This window comes from Rhinatrema bivittatum, chromosome 4 (genome assembly GCF_901001135.1).
Source record: "Rhinatrema bivittatum chromosome 4, aRhiBiv1.1, whole genome shotgun sequence".
Classification (NCBI taxonomy): Eukaryota; Metazoa; Chordata; class Amphibia; order Gymnophiona; family Rhinatrematidae; genus Rhinatrema; species Rhinatrema bivittatum.
In genome coordinates this window covers 106,472,372-106,483,459 of record NC_042618.1, presented here as the reverse complement: position 1 = coordinate 106,483,459, position 11,088 = coordinate 106,472,372, and the positions used below count along the sequence as shown (strand labels likewise).

Sequence of the window (11,088 nt, the reverse complement as noted above, 5' to 3'; positions counted from 1 at the left end):
CACCCGTGGCCGTTCCGCGCACGGGCCTGCTCACGTTCATGGTTCCAAAGCGGGTCCTGGGACGACCTCCCTCGCGGTAGTTGCCAGCCCTTCCAGGCCCCGGTGTCCTGCGGCGGTCACCGGGCCTTACACTGCATGCCAGGCCTCACGTCGAGGCTCGGCGTCCTCTGCCATGTTAGCCATGCCCCTACACGCGGACCGCCCGGTCTCATGTAGGGCGAAGGGCGGGTCTTAGCTCTGCGGCGCGCCCTGATTGATCCCTCGATATAAGGAAGTTTCTCTCTATGCTTCCTTGCCTTGGCATTCAGGTCGGTTTGTTCTAAGATTGCCTCTGCATTGTTCCTGCTCTTGCCTGTTCCTAGTCTCGTTCCAGGATCCTTCTGTTCCAGTTCTGCTCCTGACTTGCTCCTGCATCCTAGTTCCTGCGTCCTGCTTGTTCCTGTGTTCGTCCGTCTGTCTATCCAGTAGTACCCTCGGACTGTCTTACTGGTACTGACCTCAGCTTGCTCCTGACCTGCCTGCCTGCCTCAAAGACCTCAGCTTGCTCCTGACCTGCCTGCCTGCCTGCCGCAAGACCTTAGCCTGCCTTTGACCTCGTCTGACCTCCAGTACCTGACCCCTGCTTTACTGACCATTCCTCGGACTGACCTCTGGATCTTGACCTCTGCTTGCCTGACCTTGGACTCCAGATTATGGCTCTGTTCCTCGCCTTGTCATCACCAACTCTGTCCTGGTTCTCCTTGTTCTAACTTTGAACCCGATTGTGCTCCCCCTGTGTCTGTGGGCACGCCGGACTTTCATTCTCTCAGGAGACCCTGCGAGGCCCACCTAAGTCCAAGCGGCCCGGGTCCCTACGGGCTCCTCCCGAGGGACCTCAGGCTTCCAGTGGTGAAGCTCTTCACAGCCTCTGTCTCCTCCAGTGCTCCCGCCCCCCTGGAGGCAGTTACCTCCTGTTCCCTTTCAGGAGACCTTCCTTCACTGTCCCAGGACAAGGGTCCACTCCTGAGCACAACACAGCCGCACCCTCTCTGGGACTTTCTTCCTTGCAAACATCCCATTTTGCCTTAATTTCAATCTCTTCATCCAGTTTGGTAGAATTACCTCTCCTATACTATCTTATTGCAATTTTTACTTGAATAAGCTAACTTATAGACAATAAAATAAATAAATAAATAAATATTGGGAGCTGAATATAAGCAGTACATGTAGGAGCGTATTCTTCCCGCCCTTCCTTAAATGTTACAAGCTAGGAACTGGCTGACAAGCCTCTACTTTAGGACTCTCAAGCAGCCATCGCTGAATGTCTTAATTCCAACACAGCATTGACGTTCAGAAAATCTGAAAACAAAGGGTTATAACCCAAGGCATGGATAATCTTTACGGGACGCAGTATGGGCTCATCGATTGAACCATAAAAACGAAACTCAGGGTTCCAGTTTTTGTTTTTTTTTAAATCCATTTTATTTGATAACATTGGCACCTTGCAGACCAATCCTTACAGTCAAGATCAAGATACAATGATCAGCAAGTGTGGTTTCAATGTTAGCACTTAGTACAGTCATTTAACTTAGTGTTCAGCATCCACTGAATGGGACTACAGTTTTGATTATAATTTTCTTAAAAATATATATATGTTTTTTTTTTTTGCAATATAGCCTTCCTCCCTTCCCTGCCACTGCTGTACACAGTGCTTTTCATTGTGTACTTTATAAGGTATATTTTGCTTTGGGGTTTCTTGAAACCTAGTCCTATGGCTGAGGCCAGTATTTGCCAACCCTCTCCTGAACGTGCACCTAACTAGTCGGGTTTTCAGGATATCCATAATGAATATGCACCTTCAGGAGAGTGCTGGGAAGCACTGGTTTAGGCGAACCAAGTGGAGTGTAAAGGACAGAGAAGGCATAAAAAGCCATTGGATGGCCGAGATGCTTAAAATCCATTCATTGTGGATTATTGCGAATCAGTGGGTTACTCCAGGATACTTGTTTCTCGTAGCAGAGAAGAGAGGTTCAGAACACGAGAAGAAAGTAGCCTCCCACTCCCATGATCCAGTGAATTCCAGCAGCACATAGTGCCAAGTCAGAACCAGTAATGTTCTGACAGGTCCGGTATATTCACTCACCACTCCGCAGTTCTGGACAATAGGAACTTTTGGATTCTTATTGAGAGAACTAAAATATATTCATGTTTCGATTGGCCTAGACAGCAAAGGGACAGCGAAGACTCACTAGCCTTCAATGATATGAACCATTAAGATTATTACTGGATTTCCACAAATATGTTGTTTTTTTTTTACTAGAAGAATTTAATTTACCTCCAGCATTTCAATTACTGCACATAAAACATTACAACTGCTAGGGTATTTGTTTTATCATCAAAGTGTATAAAATGTGTGGAACAAAAGTGAATATGAGTCCCAGGCTGTGTTCATTATAAAGTTAATGTTATTAAGAAAGGGAAAAGTCCAGTGAGGTCACCCAAGTCTAGCAATACCAGCTCCAGAAAAAGCATTCAGAGCTTCTTATTCTAGTCTCACCGTGCAGCAACTGTGTAAAGCAAGGATTTTAACCAGGGAACAAAGCAGATAAGCTAGGGCTTACAATTCAGCTTCATACAGTCGTTCTCAGAAAAAGACTTACCAAAAAATCTTCTGACAAACTCCCCTTTTTTTTGTAAATTGGAAAATTAAGTTAAAAGCTGATCAGTGTTAAGAGAATGATGCAGGGAACTGCTATGGAGCTATTCACATGTTAAAGGTATGGAGATCAGTAGTGTACTGGATTTCTGGCACGACATACAGAAAATAGATGCTTCACTTCAATTCGATTATTGCTCAGGGAAAAACTGTGGTTAGGTTTCCACGAATGCAGTAGTTTTGCTTCAAGCTAACTGGAATGGCCTGCAAAGAGGAGACCAGATGAGCCATTACTAAGCAATCTGCTTGATAAAACTGACTTTTTAATAGTGTGTAACTCTTATTCATGCTAGAGATACACACTAGGAAGCCAATGTATTAACCTGTAGTATTTACCACAGGTTAGCCGTCATTTTGCAAAGTTGCAATGGATGCAGTGAGCTAATCTGCACCCATGCCAAACCTCACATGAAATGTTCCATGCATTCCCAGCCATGGCAAGGAACATTTTGCAAGCAGGCAGACCTATCCGGGCTCATCATAGCTTAAAAGGGCCACAGGACCCATGTGAGGGGACCTCCAAATAAAAGACTCTCTCTTGAGGGCCAGTGACCCCCCCCCCCCTCCCCCAACCATGATCCTGGAGGAGTAGCCTAGTGGTTAGAGCAGTAGGCTGGAAGTCAGAGTTCAAATGCCACCGACATTACTTGTGACCTTAGACAAGTCACTTTCCATTGCCTCAGGAACAAATGGAGGAGGTTATTTACAAAGCACTTTTCCCATAGACATAGAATGGGTGAAAAGCCTTGGTAAATCAGGCCCTTAGATTGTAAGCCACCTGGGGAAACAAAAAATACCTACAGAACCTGAATGTAATCCACTATGAAATGCCATGAAAGGAAGAATATAAATTAAAAAAAAATTATTTTTTCCAATCCCTAGCTATCCCCTCAGGGAGGTCAAAAAGTGCTGTGAGAACATAAGGCCAGGCTGGGTCAGACCAAGGTCCATCAAGTCCAGCATCCTGCATCTGACGGTGGTCAGTCTGGGTCACAAGTACCTGTCAGATCCTCAACAGTTGACCTATTTCTTGTATCTCACTGCCAGGGATAAGCGCTGGCTTTTCCAAGTCTGCCTGGCTAATAACTGTTTATGGACTGAAACTTGTCCAGTCCTCTTTTGAACCCCATTTTGTGCTCAACCACTGCCTCCCGGAACAGATTCCTTAGCTTGATTGTGCGCTAACTGAAACAGTATTTCCCTCAATTTGTTTTAAATCTGCCGGTTGCCAGTTTCATGGAGTGTCCCCTAGTCCTAGTGTTGTCTGAAAGGGTAAATAACCATTCCCTATTTGCCCATTCCACACCTCTAAAGTGGTCGGGCTTTTAGAAGAGGCTCTTTAAAACAATTTTAGCAAAAATAATGATGCCCCCAGCCTAGGGCCTCCCCCCAAGCTTACCCAATAGTTTCCAGGGGGGGGGAGGGAGTATTTCTAGGTCAGGCATGAGGCCCACTCACTCCTGCCCCTCTGGGTGCCATTTTCAAAATGGCCCTGGCTGACCAGCTCTCCCCATTCAATCCCTTGCACATGGTCAGGGAGTGAAATGGGTGAGCTGGTCAACTAAATGCCATTTTGAAAATGGCAGCCAGAGAGGCAGGAGTAAGTGCGCATGGCTCTGCCCCCAGGAAAACTCCCCCCCCCCCAAGCTACTGGGTAAGCCTGTGGGGGGTGGGGGGGCGGCAGAATTATTTTTCTGACATGTTTTAAAGGTCCACAAGTGGGTTGGTCTTCGGCAGCTACAGCACTCGCTGGCCTCCCTGAGAGGCAAGGAGCTAGAGATCAGTGTGGGGGGAGGCCAATGGGAGGGCCTTTTGCTTTGAAGGGGGAAGATGCCCTCACTTGGGCCACACAGCCCCTTTAAGGCTGCACGTCACTTCTCCCAAAGCTCTCCTCTAGTCCGCCAAAAAAAAAAAATAACTACTCGTCTTTGAGGTGCAGTTATTTTCTTTTGCAAAAAAAAAAACTGTCCCTCAAAGCCTTTACCACATTTGTGAAAACTTCCACACACTATACCAAGGGATAGATTTTAAAAGGGCCCCGCGCGCGTCCATGTGCTCGTGGTTCCCGGCGCGCACATATGGACGGGGCTATTTTATAATTTGTGTTGGCGCATGCATGTTATAAAATACAATTCCCGCACGCGCGCCGGATTTTAATGACCACGCGCACATATGCGGGCGGGTGGCCTCCTCCATGCGCCGGGTGGGTGGGGGGTGGGGGGGATTTTTTCAGTTACGCTCGGCGATGCGAACGGACTGAGAGAGAACTTCCCTACCCGCTACCTAACCTTCCTCCCTTTTCCCCTCTCCACCCCAACCCCTAAATCTACCCCAGCTAACCCTTTTTTTTTTGTTTGTTTTATTGTTTTAACTTACTTCTGCTCTGATGAGCAGAAGTAAGTTAAGCGCACCGGCTAGCTGCCGGCTCGTGCAGGGGTATCAGGGGGTATGCACGAGGCTGGGCCCTTTCGAAAGGGCCCGGCCATGCGTGTAACCCCCGAATTATACGCGCGCAGGGCTTTTAAAATTCGGACTCAAGCTTTTAACAGTTTTGCATATTGCTTGGCATTTTGTGAAATTTTTCATTTTGTGAAAAAAATTTACATTTTAGTATGCCGGCCTGCTGATGTGGGAGTCTTCATCAGGCTCCATGTTTTGTAAACTGCCTAATGACCCGCACCCAGGTGCTCTATAACCAGGAGTATACTCATAATACCACCTTCAGAAAATCTTACTGGAACCGCGATCCGAACTATCAAACCTCTCTGTACCCCTGAATTGTTTACCAAGATCAGGTTATGTGTTGCAGCACTTCCTACCTGCCTAAAATGTTCTGCTAAGGAGGACAAACTCTCGTCCAACAGCTCTACTGGTGAATGCATCCCCTAGAAAAAGGTCTAACTGACACACTGAACCCCTTCCACAGCTGAAGTCCCTGCTCTTGTTAGTGGAAGACAGTCATATGGTGCTCATCTTAAACTAGTCCTCTTAATGGCGTGCTGCAATTTCCTCATCGAGAAGCTTATGTCAGGCCTTCGCCTTGGTGAGACATTATTTTATGAAAATAGATCATCCACAAACTCCAGGAAGGCCCCTCTTGGCCACAACGCTGGTCCTTTCAGTTTCTTAGTTACTGCATGGTGACCATGGCTAATGAAGCTCAAGCTGTGGTGTGCTCCCTAAGCCTCACCGATAATGGGAAAAGGACATGCTGGTCCTCTCTAAGCTCTTTCACTGTGCAGAACATGAGAAGCTGAAAAGCAGTTCTCAGCCAGGAAGCTTAGTGTGTGCACATGGAGACACAGATCACATGTACTCGTGCAGCTCAAAGACAGACCTCAATGCAGTCTTCTGCCTGTCCTGAATAATTCAGACATGGTATCACTGAAGTGAAGTTTAAATCAGCTTGTGAATGTAAGGATTACCAGTTAAAAGCAAAAAGATTAAAACAGTAGTGCTGACTTGTAAAAGCTGCTCATCCTGAGCCGCACATATTGAGGGTAAAATAGGTACCACCCTTCCCTCCCTTATCCCAGTCATCACCATCTAAACTTCTTTTTCACAATAATGTAAAATGATTGATATGGCAAGGCAAGCTACTGTTACCCCCACATTTCAATCAGAATTCACCTGGAATACAATAAAACCTCCTCTTAAAAAATTAGTTAAATATAGGGTGCATTATAGTCCTTCTGAATTCAATCAGGTTTGCCAAAAATTGTCCTGGTGATATTCTGGTTTACTGTATCACCACTTAGAATCCAGAGATATGTGCATTCAGGGCAAGAACTGCAGCTGTTTTTGAAATTTCTTTCAAATACAAAATCATTCCTTATCCACCACAGGAACCAAGGAAAAGTCATTCTGTCCTGTTTCCCAAATTTGACGCCCTTTTGATAAATGGAGTCACTCTGGTTTCCTGCAAGAAGAATCTGTTTCACCATAAGGATGATCTGGAATAACTATGGCTTGCTGACTGCTTGTATTCAGATGTCCATCTTAATCCATCAGGCTATCATGACTGATAATTTCATGAAGTAAACAAGTGAAAAGCATCTGGAGGTAAAAAAAAGTGCATTTGAATAGTTCAGGTGGAAGCTGTGCTCATCTCTCTGCGAGACTTGATAAGATATCAATTAAGTTATCCATTCCCAAAAGGTAACCATCCTCTCGGTTGCCCTCTTGCCAGGGGATCCTATGATCCAGGATCTTCCCATCAGGTAGAGGTGTTGTCTTTCCAAAATCAATGAGCCACACCTGGGCATGCCCACTTTTGTCATGCACAAAAAGCAGTGAACTTCCAATCACCTAAGAGGGAAAAATAGTCATGTGACCACAGATTTGTAATGTTAAATGCTCTAATTTAGGTTTTACAAAAGCAATAAGACCACAGTGATAAAGTGCATGCCCCACAGATGTTGGTGCTGGTCAACTAGGTAATTCCAGATGTTTGGCCTTTTATGGCACTTGAGCTCACAAAGGTTCCTAACAGACCGATACTGTAGGAAGCGCGAGAAAATGGGCGCTCTCCCAACGCACACCCAGCCACCTCTCCTGGGTACGTTGATCCTGTATTTTAAATGAGGGGTCACGCTAAAAAGGAGGTGCTAGGGACAATAGCACATTCCTAGTGCCTCCTTAGCAGCAGAAAACCCAAGAGAGGTGGCTGTCAGCGGGTTCAGAAAACCAACGCTCAATTTTACGAGCGTCAGTTTTCCAAACTGACGCTCGGTTAGGAAAATGGACGCTGGTAAACTGAGCATCCATTTTCCTAACCTGACCCGCTGGCACATTAAAAAAATATTTTTAACCTTTTGGTTCCTCTGACTTAATATCGCTAGGATATTAGGTAGGAGGATGTATAGAAAAGCAGTATTTTCTGCTTTTCTGTACACTTTTTCAAGTCAGCGTTAATTTCTGAGTGGGGGAATGGCCGCTCATTTTTTTTCAATATCCTGGATGAATTACTAATAGCCTCATCAACATGCATTTTCATGTGATGAACGCAATTAGTGTTGGGGGGGTTGGACGCGCATTTTCAACGCACTAAACCCCTTACTGTATAAGGGGTAATGGACACGCGTCGAAAACGCACATCCAACTACGGCTAAAACAGTGCGCTCAGCTGAGCGCACTTTACAGTATTGGCCTATAGGTTGGTAGCCTACAGACTTTAAATTGTATTTAGAGGGAAGAGCCTGGAAAGTGAAGGTCAGTTTTTCAAAGCCACTTGCTCTGACAAATTTAGATTGTTAGTCCTCTGAGGACAAGGAAATACCTAAAATGAGCTACCAATGAAAACGCAGGACCTATAATAAATAGACCTGTCTGAAATTAGCCTTTATTCAGTCTGGCTATAAGTATGCATGGACTTCCAAGAGTGTGCGCAGTTTTAGCTGGATTACAGTTTTCCAGTTTTCAGGGGAGTAAAACAACTTGCATCATGAGATTTCCAAAAGTACATGTGCTATTTTACTGGCCCCCCTCCCTCACAGGTCGGCTGCTCTGCAAAATGCGCATATCCTTTTAACACAGGTATTTTACACTAGAAATTGTTCAAACAGAAATTACCCAGTGAGTTTCTCTTTGAAAATCAGCTGCAAGGACATGCAGTAAAAATACCCAAGTACTTTGAAGATTGCCCCTAATATTCTGCCTAAAACTCTGCTTATGCAGCTTGAGAGGAAGAGGCTTTTATCCTCTGTTTTACTTGTGTCAGTAGCATCTCAATAAATCTGTAGGCCTTATTTATTTTCAGTGCATTTTTCTTCATTTTGCTGCTCCAATTTGCTTACATTCCCTAAGTTATGTTTGACAACCGTTGTAGGCGAGTGTGCGATCTCTCAGTATCCTGCGTAAAAAGCCACTTCTGTTGTTCTATAACAAGTGGTTAGAATGTGAAGTCGGAGGATTGTAGAATTAGGAATAATAAAGAAAGCATTTCTTTGCAGAAGGGGGTGATGGATGCATTGAATGGCCTTTCAGGGAAGGGGATGCAGGTAAAAAACTGCAAGAGGATTCAAAAAAAGCCTACAAGAAGCACAGGTGATATGTGAGTGTGAAGTCACAGATAAAGCAAGCTCTGCATTCTTGTAGAAGGAAGGGAGAAGGGGGCAGATGAGATGGGCCTTGAGGTCTCTTGTTCTATATTTCTGTAATAACATACAGTACATAGGAGTCTGGACTGTTACAGAGCAAGCAAGCAATAGCAGAAACAATATTTTTCTCAGCTTTATAGATCTTTCCCCAGAAGGCAACTACAGTCTTCCATTTCCAAAGATTCTTTCCCTTTTCATCTCAATTACTGCACCAACACCATCTCTCCAAAGATTTCTCTTCCTGTGCTAGTATTTAAATATATTTCCTTCCAATTTCTGTAGGGTGATATCATCACCCGTAATGCAACATGGGAATCAAATGACCATTCTTCATTCCTAATTTCAATGCTATTCTTATTTCGAAACTATGCAAATGAGGTACTGGAAATTTTTCAAAATAAAGGGAAGTCCTAAAATGGAGGGTAAAGATCTTAACTGCTTTGCAGTTTGTGAGTTATTTTCTTTAACTATGCAAACCACCACCAACCCAAAACATGGAATTCCCCAATTAGTGGTTGGCTCCCTAATGATCATGGTGCTGTACTCAGCTTCTACGATACATTGCTGTATTTAATGCTATAGTTGCTTTTTTCATCCATTGGCCCCATATTTAAACATGCAACATTGCAGCTTAAGCAAAGGGCTTTGTGCATACCTGTGCTATGCACACAGTTGGGAACAGAGATCACCAATCCTGTGAGTACACTGGGTGCTGAAACGACAGGCAGCTTTTGCTTAATAAGTGTCTAAATCAACCTACTCTGAAATGCTGGCCTATGACAGTCTGACCTTATTAGGTCAGCAGATGCTAAGCAGAGTCAGGCCTAGCTGCATAGATGGCCACCAGATGCATAGATGGCCACCTAGCTGCATAGATGGGCACCAGATGCTAAGCAGAGTCAGGCCTAGCTACATAGATGGCCACCAGGGTGCTGTGGAGCTTCAGAAGGCAATGGCAAATGTCTGTAGTATTCTGCAATGAAAAGTCACAGGCTGTTGTGCCTTGCTAAATACAGTTAAAAAAAAGGTCCCAGGCTACAGACCTCTAAGAGGATTGCTACTGGGAGTGGCTGTGGTTAATGGGGCCCTATTGCTGGATCAGGGAGTTGAGGGGGTGTGGAAGAGGGATGAATAAGAGTGTGCATGGGGAGGTGAAGGAGGAATACAGTGCTTAGAAGTAAGGCGAGAGTGCTTGGAAGCAGGAAAAAGTCCCCAGAGGAGTGCCTAGAGGATAAGAGGAGCAAAGGAAAGCAACAATTAAAAATAAAGAGCAAATTATCTGAAAAAGGAAAAATGTTTTTCCAACCCTACAACTTGTATTGATTAAGCATTGCTGTTCTAAACTGTTATGTTTGAAATTCCTGTTTCTCTTCCTACAATTCCCCTGAGCCCTTGGGAGTAGCCATGTTTTAGACAGTCACAAACTACCTCATTTATGCAATGTAGTGTTACAGAGGACATCACAAAGCACTAACCAATTAGATGTGTGATGTAATTTGTGACAGAGGTCCTCAATATGGCTACTTTCTGGAATTTAGAAATCCAAGGAAGCAGCTTAAAAATGTCATAACAGTTTAAGAGGGACATTTTAGCCAAGATAGAATGAGTATTAGTAATTTCCATAAAGTTTGTCAGCACTTTACAGAGATCATGGAGCTATAGTTTTCCTGTAATTTTGGGCATAACTAAACACTCTCCAAAGACACAAAATGAAAGACAGCTGTAAAAAAAAAAAAACAACAGGAACAATTTATCATTCTCCTTCTCCTTAGAGTCTCAGCAAAGGTCAGCTATCAGCCCAGGAGCCTGGGTACATCAGACCCAAAAACTCACCTCATGATGCCGAAAAAAATTCAGAGCATTCAATAATGGCCCTCAGTTCTTGCAGTCTGCTCACATATTTATTCTGAAGGAGAAAGAGAGAACAGACATTAGTAGTCTAACTCCTCCATAACTTCTGTTACATGTTTAGCGAACAAACATCTGAAATTAATCAGGACAGAGGCAGTGGAGGAGTTCACCTAAAGTCATTTTAAGATTCCAAGCAATTGCTACTAACTGCAGTTTTCACTATTAAATTTCTTCTCAACCTAAGGGACTCCATGATTATTTAACTAAAAAAGACAGAATAATTGGTGGACAAAGTACAAATGGCAACTCATTTCTAGAAGAATATTCTATGATGGTGATTGGTTTTCACAGGTTATTCCAGAACTCTTGTAGACTGTACAGCTGTCCCATAAACTGTGATCTCCCAGAGAGCTGCGTGTTGTAAGCACTGAGCATTTTCCACAG

General features: G+C 44.2%; 1 protein-coding gene across 1 annotated transcript in view; it reads right to left on the bottom strand.

Annotated features, from left to right (window-relative positions):
• Window positions 1–1,567: 1,567 nt before the first annotated feature.
• The window catches only part of ITPKA (inositol-trisphosphate 3-kinase A), a 125,540-nt gene continuing 116,019 nt past the window's right edge, over window positions 1,568–11,088 (bottom strand). The window contains 3 exon segments of the mRNA XM_029598619.1: window positions 1,568–7,003; window positions 10,627–10,644; window positions 10,646–10,699. Coding sequence (XP_029454479.1) covers window positions 6,800–7,003; window positions 10,627–10,644; window positions 10,646–10,699 — 276 coding nt within the window. The 3' untranslated portion in view covers window positions 1,568–6,799.